Genomic DNA, 25,758 nt, shown 5'->3' with positions numbered 1-25,758 from the left:
GACTGAAGATTAGAAAATCTTAATAGACCTGTTACAAGTAAATAGATTGGGTTAGCATACAAAAATCTTCTCCCACAGGACCAGATGGTGAATTCTACCAAATGTTTAAAGAAGAATTAACACTTTGTTATAGATGGCATGTTTGTGTCCCCCTCCCAAAAATTCATATATATTGAAGCCCTGTGATGGTTTTTGGAAAGTAATTACATCAGGAGGTTGGAGCCTCCAGGATGGGATAGTATCCTTATAAGAAAAATAAAAGAGAACTTCCTGGCAGTCCAGTGGTTAGGACTCAGCACTTTCACTGCTGCAGCCTGGATTCAACCCTTGGTCAGGGAACTAAGATCCCACAAGCCAGCCAGAGAAAAGAAGAGAACTATCCCTCTCTCTCTCAGCTACGGGAGGATATTAGAAGACACCCATCTGCAAACCAGGAAGAGTACTCTCACCAGACACCGCATCTGCTGGCACCTTGAATAACTGTTCATCATTTAAGCCACCCAGTCTATGGTATTCTGTTATAGCAGCCCAAACTAAGACACTAATCCTTCATAAACTCTGACAAAAAAAGTAGAAGAAAAAGAAGTGCTTCCTAACTCATTCTATGCATTAGGCCAAAATCACTGCAGATGGTGACAGCAGCCATGAAATTAAAAGACACTTGCTCCTTGGAAGAAAAGCTATGACCAACATAAGACAGCATATTAAAAAGCAGAGACGAAAAAAATAAATAAATAAATAAAAAGCAGAGACGTTACTTAGCCAATGCAGGTCCATCTAGTCAAAGCTATGGTTTTTCCACTAGTCATGGATGGATGTAAGAGTTGGACCATAAAGAAAGCTCAGCACCAAAGAATGATGCTTTTGAACCGTGGTGTTGGAGAAGACTCTTGAGAGTCCCTTGGACTGCAAGGAAGTCCAACCAGTCAATCCTTAAGGAAATCAGTCCTGAGTATTCATTGGAAGGGCTTATGCTGAAGCTCCAATACTTTACCCACCTGATGCAAAGAACTGACTCATTGGAAAAGACCCTGATGCTGAGAAAGATTGCAGGCAGGAGGAGAAGGGGACGACAGAAGATGAGATAGTTGGATAGCATCACTGACTTGATGGACACGAGTTTGAGCAAGCTCTGGGAGTTGGTGATGGACAGGGAAGCCTGGCATTGCTCCAGTCCATGGGGGTTGCAAAGAGTCGGACACGACTGAGCGACTGAACTGAACTGAACTGAACCAAGCCCAAAGATGTCACAAGGAAAAAAAAAAAAACTGAAGAACAATATCCCTTATTAATATAGATACAGAAATTCTCAACAAAATACTAGTAAACCAAATCCAGCAATGTATAGAAAGGATCGTATGCCATGACAAAGAGGGATATATCCCAAGGATGCAGTGTTGGTTCAGAATAAAAAAAAAAAACTACAGAATACAGACAGAACCACATGGTATCTCAGTAGACACAGAAAAAAACATTTGACAGAATTCAACAAACTAGAAAAGCTAGAAACAGAAGGGAATATCTTCAACCTGATAAAGGGCATTTATGAAAAACCCAGAGTTAACACCATATTCAGTGATAAAAAACAGTCTTCCCTTTAAGATCTGGAACAAGAAAAGGATGCCCGCTTCCACACTTCAACACTGTAGCTGGAACAGCCAGGCAAGAAAAAGAAATAAGAGGCATCCAGATTGGAAACAAAGAAGTTGAACTACGTTTATAGGTGACATGATCTTGTATATAGAAAACCCTAGAGATTCCAAACCAGATTGAAACAGAACAAAACAAAACCCCCAAAGTATTAGAGTTAATAAAAAATAAATTCAGCAAGTTTATAGGATATAAGATCAAAATACAAAAATTAGCTTAATTTCTATAGCAATGAATAATACAAAAATAAAATTAAGAGAGCAGTCCATTTACAGTAGCATCAAAAAGAATAAAATGCTTAGGAAGTTGTAAAAGACTTGTACCATGAAAATTACAAACATTTCTCAAATTAAAAATCACATATATGAATGGAAACCCACCCCATGTTCATAAATTAGAAGACTAATATTCTTAATATATCAGTACTACTAAAGCAATCTACAGATTTAATACAGTCACCAGTAGTATTTTTTACAGAAATAGTAAAACCCATCCTAAAATTTATGGAATCTGAAGGCATCCCAAATAGCCAAAACAGTCTTGAAAAAGAACAGATCTGGAGGATTCACACTAACTGATTCCAAAACTTACAGCAAAGCTGCAGTAATCAAAACAGTGGTACCAGGATAAAGACAGATACATAGGCAAATGGGATAGGATAGAAAGCTCAGAAATAAACCCTCACATTTATGGTAAAGATGATTTTTGACAAGAATGCCAAGACATTTCTGTGGGAAAATGACTCTTTTCAATAAATTGTTCTGGAAAAACAGGATATCCACTTGCAAAAGAATCAGTTTGGACCCTTATACAAAAATTAACTCAAAAAGGATTGAATATCTAAATGTGAGTCCTAAAACAATCAGAAGAAAGCATACGACAAAAGCTTCATGACATAGATTTGTCATATTTCTTGGATATGACACCCAAGGCACAGGCAACAAAAGGTCAGACAAATAGGGCATTGTGAAAACTAAAGATTTCTGTGCATCAAAAGTGGTATCAACTGTGTAAAAAGACATCCCATATGATGGGAGGAAAATACTTACAGATCATATATCTGAGAAGAGATTAATATCAAGAATATGTAAAGAATTCCTAAAACTCAACCACAAAAAAACAAGCCATTGCAAAATGGGCAAAGAGCTTGAATAGACATTTATCCAAAGAAGATACATGGATGGCAAAGATGCTTAACATCACTGATAAGGAAATGCAGATCAAAACTACACTGAGATACCATCTCACACCATCAGATAGAATAGCTACTGTCAAAAACCCCAGAAAAACAAGTGTTTGTAAGAATATGGAAAAATTGGAACACTTGTGCATTGTTAATTGTGATATAAAATGGTACAGCTGCTGTCGAAAACAGTATGGCATTTTCCTTAAAAAATTAAATACAGAATTTCCACATTATCCAGCAGTTTCATTTCTGGGTATATACCCTGAAGAATTGAAGGCAGGGTCTCAAAAATATATTAGTACTCACATGTTTATAGCAGTTTTATTCAAAATAGCTGAAATGTGGAAGCAACAACCCAAGTATCCATTGAAGGATGAGTAGATAAGCAGAATGGGATATATACATAGTGAATTATTATTCAGCCTTAAGAATAATAAGGAAATTCTGACATGCTACAACATAAGTGAAACTTGAAGACATTAAGTGGAATATGCCAGTCATAAAAATACAAATGCTGTATGATTCAACTTAAGAAGTACTTAAGAACTTAAAGAAGTCAAAATCATAGAGACAGAAGTAGAATGGTAGTTGACAGGAGCTGGGGGGAGAGGAAAAGGGTATTATTGTTTAATGCAGGGGTCCCCAACCTCCAAGATTGAATGTCTGATGATCTGAGGTGAGGCCGATGTAATAATAATGAAGTGCACAATACCTGTAATATGCTTGAGTCATCCCGAAACCATCCCTCACTCCAGTTCGTGGAGAAACTGTCTTCCACGAAACTGGTCCCTGGTGCCAAAAAGGTTGGGGATGGCTGGTTTAAAGGGCATAGATTTCAGTTTCACAAGATGAAGAGAGGTATGGAAATGGATGGCGATGATTGCACGTTACGAATGTATATAATACCACAGACTGGGCACCCAGAAATGGTTAGGATGCTAAACTTTATATGTATTTCACCACATTTTTTTAAGTTGGGAAAGAAGAATTTTAAACAGTTGATGTCTTAGTACTTTACATTTCACTGGTCTGTGCAACCTAACTCCAAAACTGTCAACTTAAAAAAAAAAAAAAAAGTGCTGTGGACTCTTAAGTTCCCCGTTCCAGCTCTGAAATTCTGTGGTCCCTTAGCTGGCAGAAATGACCTAGACATTCCTTCTTGGCTCCTAATTTTGTGGTTCTGTAGTATTACCAAAACTTGATTGCTGATAATATCAAATATAAATTTCTGTGTGCCTTTCTTGGTGACTTTTTACAGATGCATTTGATAAAGAATATAAGATGGCATATGATCGTCTCACACCCAGTCAAGTCAAGAGCACCCACAACTGCGACAGGCCGCCAAGCACAGGGGTGATGGAATGTCGGAAGACCTTTGGAGAACCTTATCTTTAAGATATGTGTGTATACTTTCAATATGTATTGTATAGTCAGTGTATAAAACAACACTTTTAGACTCTAAACTTTTTTCTTCGATTTTTGAAAACACATTTGTAAGATGTTTCAGGAGGTTCAGATAGCTTATGTACAGAGTGTCTTAAGAAGAAAATAGTGACAAGTGGGAGAGAGCCACTTTATGTCTCATTTCTTTTCTTCTTCTTCTCCAGTAACAATTAAGTACTTTTGTGATAAAAAAAAAAAAATCCCTAAACAAAATTAGTCCCCATAAAATAAGACAGCTGTTTAATGGATTCTCTTGGAAGAGGCAGATTGAAAAATCATGTATGGAACATAAACAAATGTAAGATCAGAGTATCTCCTGTTTTCATAGACTGCTCAAATGTTTTGACCATGAAGTTGTATTATACGTATTTTAAATTGTTTATAGTAAGTTGATATTTTTTTAATTTTTAAACTTAATATAGCAAACAAAATGAACTTAAACTTATGAAGCAAGGCAGTTAAGTGCTTATTTTCCTTGTCTGCTGCTATGTGAAGTAATTAGTGCAGCTGCAGATCTCTATATGTATATCTATATTTTTTTTATTACTTGGAAGAATGATTCCAAAATGTCAGTGCTAACGTCAGTGTTGTCCCAGGATCGCACGTTAGAACTCCTGAGCCTGACTGCAGTGGGTGAGGCATGGCAGGGCGCACATCACCCAGACGGACTCACTGAGCCTTGTGGGAGGAAAGCCAGAGAGGTTCTAAGTCTGCTTCTGCAAAATCAGGTTCAGTATACCATGGTTCCAGAATTTTCTCTACTGCTACTAGATGCATACCATACACAGGGGAAATAGCTTACACAGCCAAATATCAATTTAAATTTTAATATTCTACATGAACATTTATGTTGGGGAATATGTCAGTTTATCCCAAATTTTACCTTTATTTTAATATCTAAAATATTGGGTATGGTGCAAATTATAGTATATTTATCTGGAATATGACCTACTGGAGTATTGTTTATATATATTATATATAAATATTCAAAATATTTTTTCAAAGGTAGAAAAATAATAACTCACTAAAAGGACAGCCAGATAGAATTTCCCATATTGAGGAACTTGGCTTTTTTAATAAGCCTTCTGAATCTGGTTTATGAAATCTAAATCCAAAATATCCAGAAATAAGACAGTAAATTGAATGTTTAAGTACCATGGGTATTAAATAGAATCTTAAAAAATTCTTGTAGTCCCATCATTTCTAAGATCACTTTCTTTCAATAATTTCTGATTAAAAAAAGGTATCCTTTAGCTGTTAGAATTATATATTTTAATGTTCATGTAGTATGTGTTTGTACATTGTCATAATGAAGGAATTCTCTAGCCAATGTCAAAGAAGGAAAAAATGAATGGTCCTAAATTAGATGTGTCAAAGCCGGTAGGGTTCAGGACATTCGGACTTGGAGATATCTTACAATCCTGAGACTCAGAACCATTCAGCTGTAGAAAAAACACTTTTGTGTAAACCCCATTGGTGAATAACACCAAGCTGAAACATTTCACAGCTTTCTACTCTGGGAAATAATGGGGAAAACTTAAAAATGTAAAATTTACTTCAGTTAGTTTGGGGCTGAACTTGCTTACTTGAAAAATCTGGTGCTATGCACATGTATCTGCTTCTCCTTTGTAAATATCACTCTTGTCTTATCCTTCTTTACTATTTAGGTCCACACTCACAATCTAATTCAGTCTTACGGTCTCAGAATCATAATCATTTGAAAATTATTCAATGAGAGAAACATTTGATAGGTGAGGCTTTTGGCATTGGTGACAAGCATCCATCCAAACAGAATTCTAGGGTTCTAGTCTGTTTTGCTGTTACTGTTTTGTTTTGTATAAGAACAGTTTTCACTATTGATTACCTTGTCTTTAACACAAGCAATATATATATATGAATAGCAGTTTATTGATTTCAAATATCTAACCAAAAAAAGTAAGGTAAAGCCCATTCTTGATGATTCAGACTCATCTGGAAAAGTGAATGTAATTCCCCCCCACCCCCACCCCCGACACCAAGTTTTGTTTCTACTTTTGGTTGGGTTCTATTCCCCCCGTTTTTAATCCCCAGGGAATATTATTTGTACAGATTTACTCTCTCAAAACCTAAAACATGAATAGAAAGTGGTAAATCCTGATCAAAAGAAAATATGTAGATTATCCTTTAAAATAACTCCATACAAACATTTCTTCAGTTTTCTCTCTGTTGACCATACATTGTAGAGAATTATGGTCAATCACGTTGGAAAGAAATACCCTTTTACTACATTATCTTTTATTTTCTCCTAGTTTTGTTTATATGTTTACTAGTTGAAAATAAATCATGCCGTGTCCTGGTATAACTTGTTTACTACTTACTACTTCCTTCCATTGTGTTTTGAATGTCACACATTTGTATATCATATTTGAATATTCAGTTTTTTCCTCTTGAAAGGGAGTTATACAGTATTCTGATTTTTTTTCTAATTGCGGGGCGGCGGGGGGGGAGATTTTTTTGCTTTAAAATCCTAAAGCCACTAGCTTATTTATTATAAGGTTTTCTAATAAAATCTTTCCATTTTTGTACGTGGAGAAACAGCCCCTGAAAATGCTGGTTCAGAATTTTAAGTGATAAGCTTTTTTTCTTTTATGCTGGTGATTAATGATACTTTAGTGCAACTAGCCAGTGCTACATATATAAGTTATATTGTACTTCTACATATTTTGTAAGTACATGGTAAGAAAGTAACCAGTTGTGTGATAATGTGCAGTAGCCCAGCTTTATTTTTCTCTCACTGGAACTTGGAAGCTGCTGTTAGGCACTGTATCACTGAGCAGGAAGGGAAAGCTGCCTCGTTGAGGTCCTTGGTCTGCCTTTGTGCTAGTCTTAGCATGCTCTGCCCTTCCTGTTAAGATATGTCTAAGTTTTATTTCAGAATTGAATTCTCTGGTGCCTGCAGGTCAGTTTACCTTAATATCCTCAGTGCTTGGTATCTTCTTACCCCTTCATACTACCTTCTTTCTCTGAAGAGTAAGTACATTTGCCGGCTTAATTATTATTTACAAAGTTAGTATTGCACAAATTAATATGGCAATTTCTGTCTGACTCAAAAAGTCCATGTGCATGTGTGAGATGGTAACAGACTTTTCAGATAAAGTTACTGTAGCCTTTCCACAGTTGCTATTCATTTGGATGGCTCTTTCCTTTTGCATTTAAAGATTTTCTCTTCAAACACAGTACTGTGATAAAACCACTGGAGCAACTGATGGAATTTTCTGTAAATGAAATTCTCCATATTGACCGGCTCATCCCAGAAGGCCCTGAGGACAGCCTTAGGCCAGGGTGTCCTGCTTGGCTCTAGTGACTCCACAGGGATGGGCAACCCTGATCATGGGCCCTCTCTTTGTACTTTTCATGGTCAGTTCAGTTCAGTCACTCAGTCATGTCTGACTCTTTGTGACCCCATAGACTGCAGCACGCCAGGCTCCCCTGTCCGTCACCAACTCCCAGAGCTTGCTCAAACTTGTGTCCATGGAGTCTGTGATGCCATCCAACTATCTCATCCTCTCTCATCTCATCCTCATCTCATACTTTTCATGGTAACCAGGCCAAAAGTACACTGCAAGCTGCATCTGCAGCGGGACTTTCCTACAAAAAGGGGGCCAGAGCTAAGGATATTCTGTGAGCCATAAGGCCAACTTGTTTTACAAATGCATCTACCAAGCTATGTCTTAAATATTAAATTCCAATTCTTGCCTCTTTTGGTACTCAATCTTTAAACAGTAATTGGGATATAGAATTTTTATGATACTTTATAGTATCATAAAAGGCCATGCTTCTAATTTGATAGAAACATTTTCAGATCTATATGAGAATATAATGTTCAAAATGTATAGTAACTGTTTAAAAATATACTAATTTTAAAACATTTGGAATATATCCTTTTTTTTGTCACTATACAGAATCTTACCCATTAAATTAGGAGGAGTTTTACATTTTTATAAATATGGCCCAAACCTGTTACCAGGGCCATCAAGGAAATACAACCTCAACAGGGATGAAGGAGAAATCATCTATTCAGCCACTTTCTCCCAATTTAGATACTCATGTATGACAGGTCTGACTTTCCAGGCTGAATATAACTAGCTACATAGGTCATTTTACCCATCAAATGAAAGGACCATCTAACCATTATCTTGACATTTTAAGATGGTACTTAACCTCTAAATGAGTACAATTTTAATAAATTATCGATTTGTAATGTATGACAATAATCTTAATTTCAAGTGTAACAAATTGATCTTTTAAAAGTTATACAAGTTTTCCATCTCCTTGCAATCTCCTCCTCCTCCCCACCAGGTGCTCATCCATCAAGACACAACTTTCACTTTATGTCTTAACCCTTTTCTTCAGAGTGTGAAGTCAGAACTTCCTTTCTCAGCAAAGATAAATGCCAGAAACTTAGCAAACTGATCAGGAAAAGGATATCCGATTATTAGTTGATTTTAATCATTAACTGGTGGTCCAGCACTTTCTCATTACAGAACGTTTCACTGTCCATCACTCCTCACTCAGTTGTACTGGGGAAGATCATCGGCTCCCAGGCTGAGGAGGAGCCATCCCTGAGGCTGGCTGAGACTGTGGGCAGAGACCAGGCTGCGGCCCAGGGTGCTGGCACCGGGAGCTCCCTTCCGTGGCCACTGCCCTGTCTCGCTCCTAGGCCACAGCGTATGGAGACCAGGCAGTGCGGCAGCGTTAGGAGTGAGATGACCAATTTAAGAATGTGGAATTTGAATACGATCCTGTATTCATCAGTCTTCTCTGGAGCCATGAACACATCCATTTTTGTAAAATAAAAGATCATTGGGACTCACAATTTATTGAAATTTAGTAAAAGTCATTTCCATTTCCAAACAACGTGGATCTTGGGAGTAGTGAGGCCATGAATTAAATTAACCAGCCCATCTTAGAAGATGGATTAGGGACTAAAGTACTTTGAAAACAGCCCTTCAACACCAAAATGTTCAGTTTTTTCCCATTTCGCATCTGTCCAGCTATCTTCTAGTCTTCGGTGAATCCTCTCATGTTTGTAATTAAAGCCGTATTTACTGTCATAAACTGCGTTCACCTGAGCTCCTCCTGCTTCATAACCGGTGGCATAGCACTGTTTCATTTTTAATGTGCCCCTTGACTTGATGCCAGTAAAAGGCAGCAAGCAGCAATATTTAATATACAAGCATTTCAGCTTCCACGTGAAATGTTTAACCGCACAATTTTTTAAAAACACAGGTGTCCTTTGCACTAGCTACCTTGAAGATAGTAACACTTTTTTTCCTCTCCATCTTGGCACTGTGTTAAGCGTTTCTCCTTTGTAATCGCCTTAATATCCACTTGTAATCCACACAAGAAATCAATCTTCCTGCTTTATAATCCTGTCTCAGATGACATACAAAAATAGCATTGCCCCACTGGATCTCTTGCTTTGTAAACCAGATTTGGGTATACTGACTTTAGACTCTTTTTAAAAATTACTTTGTTCCTCCCTCACTGGTACAGCTCCCATGTTAGGTGAGAATATGAGAGGGTGGAGCCCAGCCAGGACAGCTTTGTTAGAATGTCTGATTGCTCAAGGTGCCCACCTGATGGAGACCACACAAACTTGGGTAAGTACGTATTTTTAAATGGCCCTCAGAATAGTTTTCCTCCCCTAATAGCCACACCTTCCAACTGAACGGCAAATTATAATTTCTTGGGCTGCTTACTTTTCAGAAATCCAACAATGAGAGCAAATGTCCTCCTTTGAAAAAGCTGTAAAACGTTGATACACATTTTACTGGACTACGATGTGTAATGATAATTGATTCTTGTTATACTTTTTTTAATCTATAGATTTCGTCCCCTTAAACTCACCAGTAACTAAACTGTAAGGGGTACAACCCTGATAGAAGCACACACTTTGAACAGTACAAGAGGAGACAGCAAATTGCAGCCTGTGCTGGGGGCAAGGGCCAGGAGGGCGAGACCACACCTGCCTGTCTTGGATCAGCAGCCCTTCAGGAATAATCAGGGAACTGTCACGCGGGTGCTTGTCTTACTGCTGTGATGCCTGTCCCAACCCTCACTCCCAGTTATCTCATTTTAGAAAAGCCTCTGACTCAGGCCCTTCTTGGCCTCCGTGAAGGGGTGGTAGGAACACCACCCCTCCAGAGTCCTAATCCGCAATGAACTGCAGGTGCTTCCAAGGATAAACTTCAGCCCCCATCACACCCACATCAGAGGTTCTTGGCCACTCACTTCCCTCTCCCAGATCAGGTTCATTCTTTCTTTAATGTGACGAGAGGTGCAGTAACTTCTGGCATGGGTTTCTGATCCATGTCCATTTTGAGCAATAGTGACTCTGACTCAGACAGATACAGGGCAGGATATGATTCGATCTTCCAGCATCACACTGATTATCAGGAATACAAAGTACAGGAGGAACATGGTGAAGCCCAGGATCTTGTTCATTCTCCACTTGCATAATGCAATTGACGAGATCACAAACAGGAGCATGAGAAAAAGCAAAACAATTGCACAGAACAAGCCATTGCTACTGACAGCAACAGGCTGCAATCCATTGATGAGAGAGAAAAGCATCCAAGGAAGGGGCAGGCTGCAAGACAGAAGAGACAGTGTGAGTGTTCTTTATGTTGATAACAGCCCCATGTACACAACAGTACTACACAATTTACAAAGCACGCATTTTTACACAAACGTAAGAAACAAAATATTCATGTCAAAGGTTAGAAAACGAAAGTGAAGTCGCTCAGTCGTCTGACTCTGTGACCCCATGGACTGTAGCCTATCAGGCTCCTCCGTCCATGGGGTTTTCCGGGCAGGGGTACTGGAGTGGGGTGCCATAGAAAACTCAGGTCCAGGGAAATTAAAATTATGTACCCATTACTCACAGATAGTAACTGGAAAGCCTAGATTAAAACAGGTTTTCTGGGTCTGAGTTGTTTTCTTCATACTTTGTGGCTTCTGTATGACTAATCTAAACCTCTAAATCCTTACGATAAGGCCTAGCTCGGGACATTTCCTGACACTTGTTAGTGGTTCGGGCTCTCCTCAGCCCTTTAACCTGCTCCACCCTGCAAACACACACACAAACAAATTCAAATGAAAAAAATCACAGCCACACCCAAATCCTGAAGGTGACTGGGGAAGTGAAAACAGGCGTGGTGCTGCTACGGAGCTGAGAGGAGCCGGTAGGCAAATCCCTACAGGAAGACGCAACATTTACTTGTTTATACAAAATGCTTTTTAGAACCTCTGAGCAGGCAGGAGTCCAAATGCAAAGGAGCAGGAGTACCAGGAAGTAAGACAGGAAGTCACTGCTCCTTCCAACCCCACCTCCACCACCTTGGGGGTCAGTGAGCCAAGCATTTGACTGTATGTGGTAATGGAATTTAATGGACTTCAGTTTTCAATTTATCCATAAATTCCAGTCAGATTTCAGGCAGCATTTTAGTTCTATTATCCTTCTGGCTGTGATGAATGAAAGGAGGATACTTTGTTACCTTGTGGAAACTAATAACATAAACGCCATTTTATTCCATGTATAATGAATGGACAGAGCCAACACAGTGTTTTCCAGCCATGATATGCCTTAGAAAAGCCAGTCTGCCACTCACCCCACGGTGATATCAAATATGTTACTGCCCACGGAGCTTGACACAGCCATGTCACCCAGGCCTTTCCGAGCGACAATCACACTGGTGATGAGGTCAGGAATTGATGTGCCTGCTGCTAGGATCGTCAAACCCATGATCTCTTCAGAAATCCCTATTGTTTCGCCAACCTGGTAAATAGAGAAACCATGGCAACAGCAGGTGAAAAATCTGAGGCTCTTTGAAGTGCCAACCATATACTACTTTGTGCAAAACCATCACCTTCCTCAGAGTTAATGTTCCCTTGGCCTGAGTGAGGTAGGGTCATGCAAAACTAACAGCTGGGGAGATGGGCCATGGAGAGAAAGAACAGGGCCTCTGCTCAAGGCTTCAGAGGATGATGATGCTCTTTTCTAACCTGACTGAAGTCCATCTATGATTACCACTTACTGTTATTCCAACCATAACAACTCTACCTTCCCAGAAGAATTGCTCCTCCAAAGGCCTGTTCATGTATGTTTCCATTTCCAGACCCACAGACACCTGCCGTGTGCCAGGAACTTTTTAAAGGCTGGAGGCAGAAGTATGGACAGTGCAACACTGACCCTACTCTTTGAAGCACCAACCATATACTATTTTGTGCAAAACCATCACCTTGCTCAGAGTTAATGTTCCCTTGGCCTGAGTGAGGTAGGGGTCATGCAAAACTAACAGCTGGGAAGAAAAGAGAAAAGCATGTAAACAGTGATAAAACTGCGCTGAGTGCAGTATTCCAGGTAGAGGAGAAAAGCCATGCACACTCAAGAACACTAATTAATGCCAGGAAGGAGGCAAAACTGAGCTTGCTCTTAAGTGTGTACGGTCTTACCAGGTGGAGAGAAGTGGCCAAGGCAGGACAGAAAGCAGGGAATAAGGCTAATAAGGAATGGTCAGCTGGATCAGGTTGAGAAGGGCCTTCTGTCAGATGGCAGTGTGAACAGAGGACAGAAGAGCCCTGCTTGAAAAGTACTGCATCCCTTGGACTATAAAGTCTACTTTTAAGCCTTTATAAACAATACATGAACTACAAATTCACTTGGTGCTCGCCATTCCCTGGGCGCCAGAAATTCACCCAGAAGGAAAAAAGTCCTTTTGGCCCACGGATGCAGGGTTTAGTTCCTGCCCCACACTCACCTGGTGAGCCCACCAAACCATGAGGTATGAGAACATGGCTATCCACAGGATGGATCCCAGGAAGGTGATAACAAAAAACTTCTTAGCCTCCTGTTTGAAAGTTTGAAAAGGAAGAGAAATAAGTTGCAGAGGCTAAAGGGCTCTGGCGCTTCTGAGAGAGCCCCAGGAGATCTGCGGGAGGAATGATGGAGATGATGTGGAGATGTCTGACCTCTGTCTCCAGTGAGGACCTAGAAAAGGATGGGCTTAGTGGCCCACTCTAGATGAGACGAGACGGGGGGTTCAGCACTGACAAAATGAAGAGAGCTATTTGCTTGCACTAGGACCAGCCAATCTAGTTATTTGGTTTGACTTCAACTTTTCCCCACTCTGCTCCTCTCTAGACCCAGAGACAGAATATGGTTCCCCTTTGGGTGGAGTACGTTAGTCAGACCTTTCCCTATAAACAGGAATACAGGGTAGAAATAGCATTTATAACCCTAGGTCTTCACAGTGTTGCTATGAAATACAGAGGGTGTGCAGTGGCATCATTCCCATATTCAAATCAAGAAACTGAGAATTTAAGGAGAGATTATTTCACGCTGCTTATGGTGGTGGAAACAAACACATTCCAGGGCCTCCCAAGTCCATCAGAATGTCCCTTAGGTGCATGGTCCCCTCTAGAGCTGCAGGTTCCATCCCAGACCCTCTGTGGTTGAGCCCCGACAAGCTGGTTTGCCCTATCACCTCCCTCCTCTGAGTGGGCATGCAGAGAGGCCCCAGAGCTTCCCTAAGGATAGGTGACTTGGGGACAGCTGGGCAAACCCACCAGCCTCCGGACGTCGGGAACCGTCAGCCACAGCGGGAACACAATGGGCAGGAGAAAGAGGTAAATGGCTTGCTTCCGCCTGGTCTCAGGCCATTCCAGGGACAAAGGCTGCTCATTTTCCTCCTCTTCCTCCTCCTCTTCCTCCTCTTCCTCTTCTTCGTCTTCCTCTTCTTCATTTTCCTCTTCTTCATCTTCACTGTCACCTCCATCACCTCCCCCTTCGCCATCCACACCTTCCTCGTCATCTTTGGCTTCACCTTGAATTTCAGCATTCAATTCCTGCTCTCCAGTTTCACCTTCACCACCTTCTCCTGCCTGGATTTCACCTTCATCTTCACCACCTTCCACTTCACCATCTTCTCCTTCCACTTCCCCAGCTTCTCCTGCCTGTATTTCACCTTCATCATCTTTCACTTCCCCACCTTCTCCTGCCTGGATTTCACCTTCGTCTTCATCACCTTCCACTTCCCCACCTTCTCCTGCCTGGACTTCACCTTCGTCTTCATCACCTTCCACTTCCCCACCTTCTCCTGCCTGGATTTCAGCTTCGTCTTCATCACCTTTCACTTCCCCACCTTCTGCCTGGATTTCACCTTCGTCTTCATCATCTCCTCTCCTTTCTGCCGGGATGTCACCTTCACTTTCATTCTCTGCTTTTCCTTCACTTTCACCTCCTAATGCAGCGTCGCCTCCACTTCGCTCTCTGTTTTCACCTTCAGCAGGAACTTCCGCCTCGCCACCTGTCCTTTCACCTGTGTTCTCAGCTTCGGCCCCGACTCCCTGCAATCCAAAACCAACAGATTAATGGGAGATGATGGTCTGTTCCCTTTGCCGTTTCTCCCCACCATTTTTTTGTTGTTGTTCTCAGAATGTATCTAAAAGCTTTAGTATGAGGAAGAAACAAGTGCAGTCATTCAGCAAAATTCCCTTTACAGCACTCCTGCCCAGTCCTGTCTTTGATCATTTGTAGGGATGGAGAACGCACCACGTAAAGCAGTTCCTGACAACTCTGACTGGTTTGAAGTCCAAAATTTATACCAAAGTTCCACCCTCTGTGTATAGGTTTGCTTTTTGGAGCCACAAAGAACACTCTCCGCACAGAGACAGCCTCTCTTCCCTGGGCTGAAGATTCTCAGGTCCTTCTGTGGTTCCCCATGCTACAGCCTCCTCCCCTTCTTGATGAACTCATTCTAGTTAGCTTATATCCCATGAGGAGGTTTCTAAAATAACACCTCACAGAATCCAACAGGATTATCATGCCCCTTATTTTAGATACGATGCTTCCATTAATGTTGCCTAAAATGGCATGATATGTTTTGGTGGTTACATCACATTCTGAATCCATCTAAAACTCAACTGCTATATTATATGTGTAAAATGATGATGATACCAATTCATGGACAGTTTTTATGTGCCAGGCATCATGCTAAGTAGTATAATAATAACAACAACTCACACTTAGTAGGTTTCCTGAGTCAATTAATTTATCATACAGATAGAACTAAACCCATCTGACAGATGAAGAAGGGTACAGAGTAGTTAAAAGCTTGCTTGTGGTCCACACAGTTTGTCAGTAATGAAGCTGGGATTTGAATGTGAACCATCCAACGCTTGGCCTCTTCACCATCAAGCTACCCTGCTCCCCAAATGCCAGGACTGAATGAGATATTTGGTTCCCAAACCCGGTAGCTTATTAGAAACACAGATTTCCTTGCCCCACTGAACCAACTGAAGTAGAATCTCTAGGACTGAAAACCAGGAATCTATTTTTATATGCTGCCAGGTACATCTAATAAGTGCATCTGTAGATGTGTTTGGGTACCATGGACTGACTCCACATGCTCTAAAAGCCATTGATTCTTAGGGTCTTCAGATTAGGCTCCCAATAACCTATAACAATGTGCTGATCCAATCCCTTGAGTAAATGACCCGGGCTGTGTGCTCATGAAGTACATCATCCATAACAAATTTCATGACGCTGCCAATCCCCAGGGGGTGCTCAGTGATTCTAAACTCTGCTGCATATTAAAATCACCTCGAGGATTTAAAGACTCAAGGACCCACCCCAGATATCCTGACTTCACTGGTTGAGAGTGGGCCCTAGTTTCCCCCAATTATTGTAACATGCAGCCAGGGTTCAGACCACCCAAAGAAGAAGCCAAATATTAATATCCATGAGGCCTGTGCTTTCAGATGAGAATGAATAATTCCTGCCCTCCCATCCCCAAGCTAATCTGGAGAAAATGACAAGTCATTTAAATTAACAGCACCCTCTTTTCTGAGAACTGTCAACCCCAAAAGCCCCTGACAGGTGGCTCCTTCACCCACGTTGCAGTCAAAGCACCCCACTCTCCCTGCCACAGTTGACTAGACATAGGTTTGACCCCTGACCTGTGCCCCGGTTTGAATGGATTCGCTGTCTTCTGAAACAGGGAGCCAGTCACTGGTTGATCACATTGTGGACTGGAGGACTGGGGTAGTAACTTAGGTCTCCGTGTGCTAATAAGGAAGCAATGGAGTCAGCTGCCAGGAGTGCTAAAGCCTGCACACGGAGGACAGAGGGAGAGCGGGACATGTAGGGAGGCCAGCAGGGCCACGGGCGCCTTCCCAGGCCTAGGTCCAACTCACTGTGGGACCAAGTTTCACTTCCTGACCTGGGGTCCTGGGAGACACCTCTGTATCCTCTCAATCCCTTTTACTTAAGCCAGCTGTAACTGGCCTACTCAGGACACTCATGCTGCCACTGAAGATGTCTTAGACACTGAACCCAAAGTTGCTGACTTAGGATGAGATGTAATTGAGTGCTTCTGGGTATCCAGTAGAAGAGAATGTCAGGGCTGGAATCTGTAAACTAAACGCACACTTCCTGTCAGTCACTGAGCCCCCACTGAGCACATGCAGCACTGTGTTTCTGGGGCGGGAGGGGAGGGGAGCAGTGGGGGACAGAGACCACTCAGACTCGGATCCTGCCTTCCGGAAGCTCACCACCTCGCAGGGGCACTCAGAGAGACTCACAAACAGAGTACAGGGAAGGCAGTGCTAAGGGCCCTAAGAGAGGAAGAGAGCACCATGGGCATTCACACTGCGGGGTCAAGGAAGCTTTGTGGCAAAAGAGGCATTTACACTAGCTTGGAGGAATGGGTGAGATTAGGATATATGAAGATGTAGGGGAAAGGGGAATTCTGGAGGGAGAAGGCCATGTGAACCAAGGCCTGGAGGTAAAAAGCATGGAGACAAGAAGTTCAGTTTGGTTGCAGCAAGGTGGAAGAGAGGCTGTGAGACTAAAGGCAGCAGTGTCAGAACTCAGGAAGCCTGCGAGCCAGGCTGAGGCACCTTGGAAGGTCCCAAGGCCTTTGCCCAGCAATCCTTCCACTGTGCTTCACGCTGCCTGGTTTCACTGTACCCTAGCGGCCAACAGAAACCCCCCCACACCCCAACAGTTATTCTCACGTTTGTACAGCATGCAACAGCTGGCAACATATTCTCATACATATTATCTCACTCATACTAAGGTATTACAGTGAATTAACTGGCCGCATAAGGTATTCGATCTTCAAAGAAAGGGCAATGCTTACCCCAAAGGAAGGAACCTCCAACAGCCATTTCTGACCTTCAAGGAAGGACTGACTTTTGGGTGGCAAGTGCTTCCCTGGGCCTCTCAAATTCCGCCACCTGGGAAGAGGCTTGTGCCTACCTGACTGCCAGGATCCTCCTCCTGATCTCCCTTGACGTCTGGAGCAGGGGCTGGTGTGACCGTGACCTCAGGGAGCTTGGCCGGCTCCTCCTCTTTAAAGGATAAACATGGGATAGGTCAGAAGAGTGTGCTGGGTGCTGAGGGCAGTTGGCAGAGATGGTTGGCTACAGGGCTATTGGAGTTGTCCACTTCAGGGTCTCAGAAGGTCTGTGTGGGGCACTCCCCATCAACCGGAGAAGGAAAATGATGTGATGTGAGTCGTTCCCGTCCTGTCCACAGAGATATCTGCACGTGAGGACAGCTGGCAGCAGCTCTCCTCACTCTCCCGGATTTCCAGGCATTCACATCCTGGCACTGTGGCCCAGGATACTATGAACAGCTTGGGAGAGAGGGCAAAGCCCCAGCCCTCAGTGCCTGGCCCTTCCCCCTAACCAGCTGCGTGGAGAGGAGCCCGATGCTTTCCAAGGCAGTAGCCAGGGAGCCTTAGAATAGGATGGCGGGAAAGAGAATCGCAAAGTCTGGAGATCTGGGTTTGGAACACGCCCTCTCACTTCTTGGCTACCTGGCTCTGGGCAAGCCACTTGATCTCTCCGAGCTTCAGTTTCCTTGTCTACAGAGTGGGAACAATGCTGCTGTACCTGCCTGCTAGGTGGATGAGGCAGGCCTGGGGTGCTGTGCAGAGCTGTCTCAGTCCCTTGTCCCGGCTGCCACACGGATGCTGGACTTCTGTGTCAGCAGACCCCTGATGGCCCTCCATTACTAGGGTTGCTGGTCTCAGACCAATTCCCTAGAAGCAGAGTCCTTGTGTAGAAGCAACAGGAAGAGGAAACAGAGTCCAGCAGATTCTCATCTGGGACAAGATTTAGCAAAGAAGTTCAACCCCCTCTCCAGGCCTTGCCTACCCTATGTGAGGAGAGTACAGAGGGAGCTGTACAGGCCCTTGGGCCTGCAGCCACGTCAGGAAGGGAGCGCAGTGGAAGGAGTAGGCCGGACGACAGTGGGCACAGGGCAGCGCTAGCTCATCACTCCAGCTGACTGGCCCAGAGGGGGCGGAAGGCACGCCCAGACCCTGGGTGACAGGAGGCAGGAAGGTGGCAGGAGAAAACCAGCTGGTCTCACCTGGTTTGCTCTCTGCTTCGGCCTGAGGCGTGGCTTTTGCCTCCTGAATCAAGGTCTCCTCCTCCTTGTCCTTGGAGGGCCGGGCTGTGAATGAGAAAGGAAACACGTCTCATCCAGGACTGCAGGGTCCCTGCCACACCCTTCAGCTAGCCTGGTCAGCTGACGGCCAGAGCAGCTGAAGTGGGTGGAAAGAGTCTGGCCTGGAAGTTGCAACATGCAGACTCTGGTCCTCCTCAGCCTATTCACAGTGCCCAATTCCCAAACTTCTGCCTTAAATTCCCTACACTGTCACTAACTAGCTATGACCTTCAGCTAGTCACTTTCCACTCTAGGCCTATTTCCTTTCTGATAAAATGACATGGTTAGACTTGGGGGCAACAAATAGTATTTATGTCCTTTATGAACTCAAGTGATGGCTGCCTGAGTGCTGAATTGAGAATTCTGCTCCAAGCTTGGCTGCAGAGCACCATGATTCACTGGTGATGTCTGAAATGGGCAGGGAATGGGGAAATAATGACAGGGAGGTGTTAGCGAGGTGTTCCTGCAACCCTTGGACTAGACTGTAAGGTCTGCAGTTTACCGTCTATGAATTTACTAGAAGCTTTGCTCTTCCAGGGCCATACTGGTGGCCATGTTCATAAGCCTCCCCTCTCCAGTGGGAAAGGGAAATGACGGATCATCAAGCTCCTGTCACACTCCTTTGGACCTCAGACACCTGGAACCCAAGCAGAGCCTCCTTCCAGACCCCTCTGCACGGCTCATGCTCTGCTGGTGGTCCTCAGAGCATCATGCACAGAATAGCACTGTCCTGATTGCCAGAAAAGAAAAATGGGGACGGCAGCTCTCTTTCGATATGACTATGTTCCAGGCAACATGCAAAGTGCTATAGTTTCAGCTGAGAGGCACAAGACTGAGCTGCAGGGGCTCAGGAGGGCCCTCCTCACAGCTGTGCAGGCCGTGGGGTGAGGACGAGGGCACGGGCGGCAGAACAAAGCCGTGGGTCTATCTGGGGTCCAGGCTGGCTCCGCCCGTGAGTGCCAGGTGGCCTGGGGAAGCCTGTGCGCCCTCGCTACACCTCAGCGTCCCCCCTCTAAAAAAGCAACAATATGATACACTTGGAACACTGATATGGGGGTCTAAGGGACAAAATAAACAAAAGTACTTTAACTGCTGCATTAAATATTGCTATGTTAGCTTAGATTTTGGAGCCAGATGCCTGGGTTTGAATCCTAGTTCTGCCAAGTGCTAGCTGTGGATCCAGCAGGGTGATCCTCTGTACCTCAGATTCCTCACCTATAAAATCTTAACAGAGTTGTTGAAGGAATACATGAATTTATATACGAATATGCTTAAATCAGCGCCTGGCAGCTACAAGATACTACGTAAGTGTTAGCTATGACAACCATGATGAGCTGACAACACTCGCTGAGAGCAGCTGTTCCACCCAGGAAGCAATTCTGCACCTTTGAGGCCCAGCATTCCAGAGGGTCTGAGTTAGAATGGACCCCAAAGATCCTCTAGTCCAGAACACCGGCACACTGTGAAGATGTGGGAATCAAACTCTGCCTGGGTCCAGAACGGGTCCAGAAGCAGAAACAGGTCCAGAGTTTCCTTCTCTCAACCTGTCTCCTGAACAATCAGGGTGGTTCAGCTGCAGCTGCCTCTGGCAACTGGCTCCACCCCACACAGCCATCACTCTGGCACGTGTGATCCCTTGAAGCATCCTGTCCCGGTGGGCCTGCTCAGCAGGTCCCATCAGAACTGAGATGTCAGAAAGTGAGTACTCCACTGCCTCCCTCATGCAGACAGCTCCAGTGCCCCACGGACACTGATCAAGCACTGCAGTCTTCTGCTGAACAACACATAACTTTTCCAAGGGCTCCCCTGGCCCCAGTCCTGGTGCCAAGAATACCTGTAGACTGTTGCCTGGAGGGGCTGGCAAGAAAATCAAGTTTCCCTCTTTCTTCTTCTTCTTCATTACACGCCCTAACCTCTCATTTCCCATGCCCTAAGGAACGCAGGTCAGCTTCAGGGCCTTTCTCTGTTTCTTCATCTCTTTCATATACACACGCACACATCCATGTGAAATCACCAGAAGAAGCATGAGGTACTAGAGAGGTAGAGCCCCTGCCCAGGGTAAGAGTTCAGACCACGGATCAGCTCTGTGGAAAGAGCTGGAATACTTGGAAAGGGTAGAAACATCTGGACAGTCATCTGAATATAGCATACGGAAACACAAACGTGTCTGGAAAGTGCTGGGAACAAAGGTCTTCATCCCAGCCCCTCCTGGGTGGAATCTCGGGGTGCAGGATCAGGGCTGGCTTCTTTGAGCAGGACTGCACGCCAGCAACATCAGCAAGCCTCCCCCGGGAGGGCCACTGCACGCCCGCCACACGCCCACACAAGACGTGCTTGTCTTCCTGGGGATGACGGTCACTGGCTCCCCCAGGGCTTGTTTCCTCACGTGGCTCCTCAGCTCTCAGCATGGCCGGATCATCTCCTTAGTATCAATCTCCTCTGACCTCGGCCTGGCCTGGACACGGCCTGGACTTCACATAATCCTGTTAGGACAAGTAGGCCAGCGGGCAGCTACTGGTCATGGAAGAGGATCAGGCAGGGGGCCCTGGAGGCCCATTCAGGAAAAGGTCTTTATCTTTAGGACTTTACTAGAGATGGCAGTTCCACAAGGAGAGCCAGGCCTAACCCAGGGATACAGCTTCCTTCACGGTGCCCTGGCCAGATACACGCCCAGCACTGACCACCCACAGGCTGCCGATGCTGCAGACTGCACCCTGAAACCCCAGGGGTGCTGTTTTTTTGGAGCTGACATGGGGGTGGCCTCTCCCAATGTCTGTGGAGACTCACCTTCAAGATTTTGTACATAAAGTTTGATCACCTTACCTTTGACTCTACTTTTCACAGTACAATATGCTTGTCTTAAACACCCAGTATATTATGTGAAGAAGACGCTTCAGGGTCTGAGAAATTCTGAAGCCCCTAAAATCTGTCCCTGGGCCTCACGGGTCAGTCTCTGGTGTCACATTCAGCTCAGGCCTCAGCCTCCTGCCCAACTGCACTCCAACTCCTTGGCTTCTGCCCCAAAGTCAGCTTTCTCTGATGGGCCTCCTGCCTGGCTCCAGTTCTGCACCAGCATCCCAGAGACAGAGGCGCCCCAAGAGAATAGGAGTGTACCTGAGAGCGCCCCTCGGGGCCTGCAAAGCGTGTCCGAGACGGCTCTCTGAGGAAGCGGGGCAATAGGCAAGATGTGGAAGGAGGATGGTGAGACTCTCAGCTGTTTCTATCATTTGTCAAGTTGGACTTTAGCCTCCACTGCACTTTGGACCCTCAGACTCCCAGAAGTGGTCCTGCTGGCTCTCGAGGTGTCCTTTGGGATTCCTGGCTGGGGGAGGGGTCAGCCAGCTTCCTGAGACTCCAGAACTGAATACAGAGCAAAGGAAGGTACCAGCCAGAACTTCCAGCCATGGGGCCCCACAGGAGGTGCCCCCAGAAGCAACCTTGGCCACACTATCCGGCTGGAGACTCTGTGGGACATCGGGGCTGACTCATGGGAGTGGGCTTTGCAGAAAGTCACTGAGGGCAGCCCCCACAAAAACCAGCGCAGGGCACGCGACCCTCAGGGCCCCACTCACTGCAGATAACCCCTTTCGTTTCACAGGAGGGACAAAGAGACAGGGAGGGAGGGGTGTGCATAAGTAAGGGCAGCTCCACAGGGTCCTCTGGGTGAGGCTTCCCCGACTGGCTGCCCTTGCCATCCTCCAACTCCCGCCCTCGCTCCACTGCCTCTGCGCTTCACAAGCCCCGGTTCTGCCCAGCTCAGAAGGGAAGGAGTGGACAGGGAGACCACGCAGGTCTGGGCAGGCCTTGCTTACCTTCCCCCAGAGGGTCCAGGCTGTGGAGCATGAGCTGGTAGATGGTGCTGCGGATGGTGCTGTTGTGCAGAGAGGCCGAGCTGCTCCCTCGGGTCAGCATGGATGAAAGCTGAGCAGGAAAGAGCCGCACAGGCCTCAGTGGGCCCCCGTCCAAGCCCGGGGAGGCGCCACACGGGGGGGCCTCATGAAAAGTAAAGATCAGAGCCTTATCTTGGCGTCCCCTCTCCCTTCACCTCAACAGGAGAGTTACAGTGCTTCCCTTCTCAGCCTCCCCTCAACTCTTCTACGACTGGTTAATTCTACATTCCCAGTCATTCCCCAAGCTCTTGACAGGGAGCAGACGATGTATATTAAGGACACCACATTCCTGAGGGTGTCCATCCCCGCAAGTCCACCCTCTAAGAAACAGTTTCACCCACACACCTCACAGACAGCCCCACTGTGCATGCGCACAGCCCCTGACAGTCCACAGAGAACATCCTGGTGCTCTGTCACTGCCCCGCCCCCGGAGACGAGCAAGGCTATGATACCCACCTACAGGAAAAAACCGAAAAGTCAACAAGGCCGCGTGCTTATCCGTCTTTGGGGTGTCAGTGAAAGAGTTAAGACAACGACCCAGGTCTTCGGAATCCAGCCCTTTCTTTTCTATCCATGTGCTCAAGAGACCTTCACAGGTACACACATACACACATCTGTATATGCAGACACACAGATGTGACACATACTCATTCGTAGCGTTAAGAGAGACCAAAGGCCCAAAATGGAGTCACTTGTGCTCTGCGCACATCACCAAACTGAAACATAAGATACCTAACCTAACTGCAGTTTCAGCCCCTCCCAGGAACGTACTCTTAACCAGTTAGTCTGGAATGGGCTGGTTAGCACACCAGTGAGGTGATCTACTGATAGACCCTTGCTATCCCCCAAAGGAAGGTGACCTTGCCTGAAGCAACCAGGAACTCCTTTCTATTTGCTAAATGGGATGCTGCCCAAGTCAGGAATGATTGAATAAAGCCAATCCGATCTTTACATTGACTCAGTTGGATTTTTTGTTCATTTTTTACACTAGTGACACACGTAGAAACACCGTCTGATTTACAAGGAAACACCCAAAGACAGACTTGCTCAGTCGTCTTCCTTTCCCAGCCAACCCTCTGGATCTGAACTCTTCTGCCATCTAGTGGCTATGGTCACACAATACTTCACAACAGTCCTAGGAATTTTCGTAGGATGGGGGAAGTTTCACTCAGGACCCAGCCTCTTCTAAGGTCCTCATTCTTCTTCCCAAACGCCCCACAGACCAAAGGCAGCTAAGACATAGATTTTCAGAAACCTCAGACCCCCTTGGCCCGCCCTTTGTATGTTTCTCTTAGTTCTAGGGCATTCCAAAGCCACAAGTAAGTCTGCTTTTAGACCAATCAGAGTGTTGGGGCTACAAAGTGGGACTTGAGTTTGTCTAGTCCAGACATTTTACTGATGCAGAATCTGAGGCCCATGCTCACACAGGCAGTGAGCAGTGACATTCTGGGCTTAGCTCCCAAGCTAGTGCCCCCTCCAAGGCCACCTGGAGGTGACAGTCCCTCTGGCTCCCTCCCTGCTCACCCTGACAGAGTTCCCAGGAGCTTCCCAGGCTTGAGCCCAGCCCAGGATCCCCAGCTTCTGGGCCACAGTGCCCCGGGTCTGTGGTCATCCTCTGAAACCCTGCAGTGGCCCCCTGGGCAGACTCCACATGACACCCACCTTCAGCTTCTTGTTATCCTGCTGCTCATCCACCACAACTGTCCCATCGCCCGGCTGCAAACAGGGACAGGAATCACAAGATGTTTAGAGAGACCCTCCCCTCTCCTCCCTACTTCCCTCTCTCTCCAGGGAGCCCTCATGTGGGAACACAGAAACACACCCAGACATAACGCGGCCCCAGAAAATGTTTCTAACACGTCCCAGCCTGCCTTCCACAGTCTGGCTTCAGTCTGCATGCAGCAGTCCCAGTCAAGTGTGTCCACTCACTGAGGCGCAGTAACCCAGCGACACTGTCCTTCAGTCCCTCAGCGCCACCCTCTTCACCCACCTCAAAACCCGCATCACACGGTCCCTCCTCCTCTGTTTGGAACCCTCTTCCCCCACCCCCATGGTTCAGGTCTGCATTTATATGTCACCTTCCTCTGGGAAGCTAAGGTGTGCATCTAATTCTTTTATGGACACCTGTTCTTTTCCTTCATAGCACTTTCCCCAACTTATTTATATGCTATTTGTATGGGATATCCTGGTGGCTCAGACAGTAAACAATCTGTCTGCAATGCAGGAGACCTGGGTTCAATTCCTGGATCAGGAAGATCCCCTGGAGAAGGAAATGGCAACCCACTCCAGTATTCTTGCCTAGAGAATTCTATGGACAGAGGAGCCTGGCAGGCTACAGTCCATGGGGTCCCAAAGAGTCAGGCATGACTGAGCAACTAACACTTCACTTTCATTTGTATGCTGGCAAACACAAATAAATTGACTGTCCCACTAGAACCTTAAAGATAGACTATCTATTTCATTTATGATACCTGCTTATATGCCAAGCATAAGAACGCTGCCTGGCATTTAGCAAGGGTTCAGCGGAGAAGGCAATGGCACCCCACTCCAGTACTCTTGCCTGGAAAATCCCATGGACGGAGGAGCCTGGTAGGCTGCAGTCCATGGGGTCGCGAAGAGTTGGACACAACTGAGCAACTTCACTTTACTTTTCACTTTCATGCATTTGAAAAGGAAATGGCAGCCCACTCCAGTGTTCTTGCCTGGAGAATCCCAGGGACAGGGGAGCCTGGTGGGCTGCCGTCTATGGGGTCGCACAGAGTCGGACACCACTGAAGCGACTTAGCAGCAGTGAATACTGGCTGAATGAGTGAACAGTCAGCAATGGCCTCCTCCGGTAATTGTCTTTACCTTAGCATTGCCTCCACCCTCCCATCAACCTCCATGGCAAGAAGCAGAACTGGACTTACTACACTCCCATCTCTGCCTGATCAGAAAATGTAGAAAATGCTGCTCAATTAGGGGCTACCCAACATTTATCCACCCAATTTGCTCATTCATTCAGTTCTTATTTTCTGAGCACCTGCTGTCTACCTGGAACTGTGCTAGTGTTGTGGCGATACAAAGGTGTCCAGGGCATGGATTCTTTT

The 25,758-nt window shown here is 45.3% G+C and overlaps 2 protein-coding genes across 6 annotated transcripts in view; one reads left to right on the top strand and one right to left on the bottom strand.

Moving 5' to 3' along the window:
* Positions 1 to 8,186, top strand: part of DENND4A (DENN domain containing 4A) — a 125,780-nt gene extending 117,594 nt beyond the window's left edge. The window contains exon 33 of the mRNA XM_061430118.1: positions 4,095 to 8,186. Coding sequence (XP_061286102.1) covers positions 4,095 to 4,231 — 137 coding nt within the window. The 3' untranslated portion in view covers positions 4,232 to 8,186. The remainder of the gene's footprint in view (positions 1 to 4,094) is intronic.
* Positions 8,187 to 8,205: 19 nt separating this feature from the next.
* The window catches only part of SLC24A1 (solute carrier family 24 member 1), a 53,974-nt gene continuing 36,421 nt past the window's right edge, over positions 8,206 to 25,758 (bottom strand). For 2 of the 5 annotated variants that reach the window (XM_061430105.1, XM_061430106.1), the window contains 8 exons: positions 24,332 to 24,385; positions 22,592 to 22,700; positions 18,702 to 18,785; positions 17,583 to 17,674; positions 13,889 to 14,668; positions 13,081 to 13,170; positions 11,932 to 12,098; positions 8,206 to 10,910 (listed from right to left, as the gene is read on the bottom strand). In XM_061430105.1, the coding sequence (XP_061286089.1) occupies positions 10,661 to 10,910; positions 11,932 to 12,098; positions 13,081 to 13,170; positions 13,889 to 14,668; positions 17,583 to 17,674; positions 18,702 to 18,785; positions 22,592 to 22,700; positions 24,332 to 24,385 (1,626 nt within the window). In that variant the 3' untranslated portion in view covers positions 8,206 to 10,660. The remainder of the gene's footprint in view (positions 10,911 to 11,931; positions 12,099 to 13,080; positions 13,171 to 13,888; positions 14,669 to 17,582; positions 17,675 to 18,701; positions 18,786 to 22,591; positions 22,701 to 24,331; positions 24,386 to 25,758) is intronic. The other 3 variants (XM_061430109.1, XM_061430107.1, XM_061430108.1) reach the window with 3 other exon arrangements.

The sequence above is a fragment of the Bos javanicus genome, chromosome 10, assembly GCF_032452875.1.
Source record: "Bos javanicus breed banteng chromosome 10, ARS-OSU_banteng_1.0, whole genome shotgun sequence".
NCBI lineage: Eukaryota > Metazoa > Chordata > Mammalia > Artiodactyla > Bovidae > Bos > Bos javanicus.
This window is presented reverse-complemented; position numbering and strand designations above follow the sequence as displayed.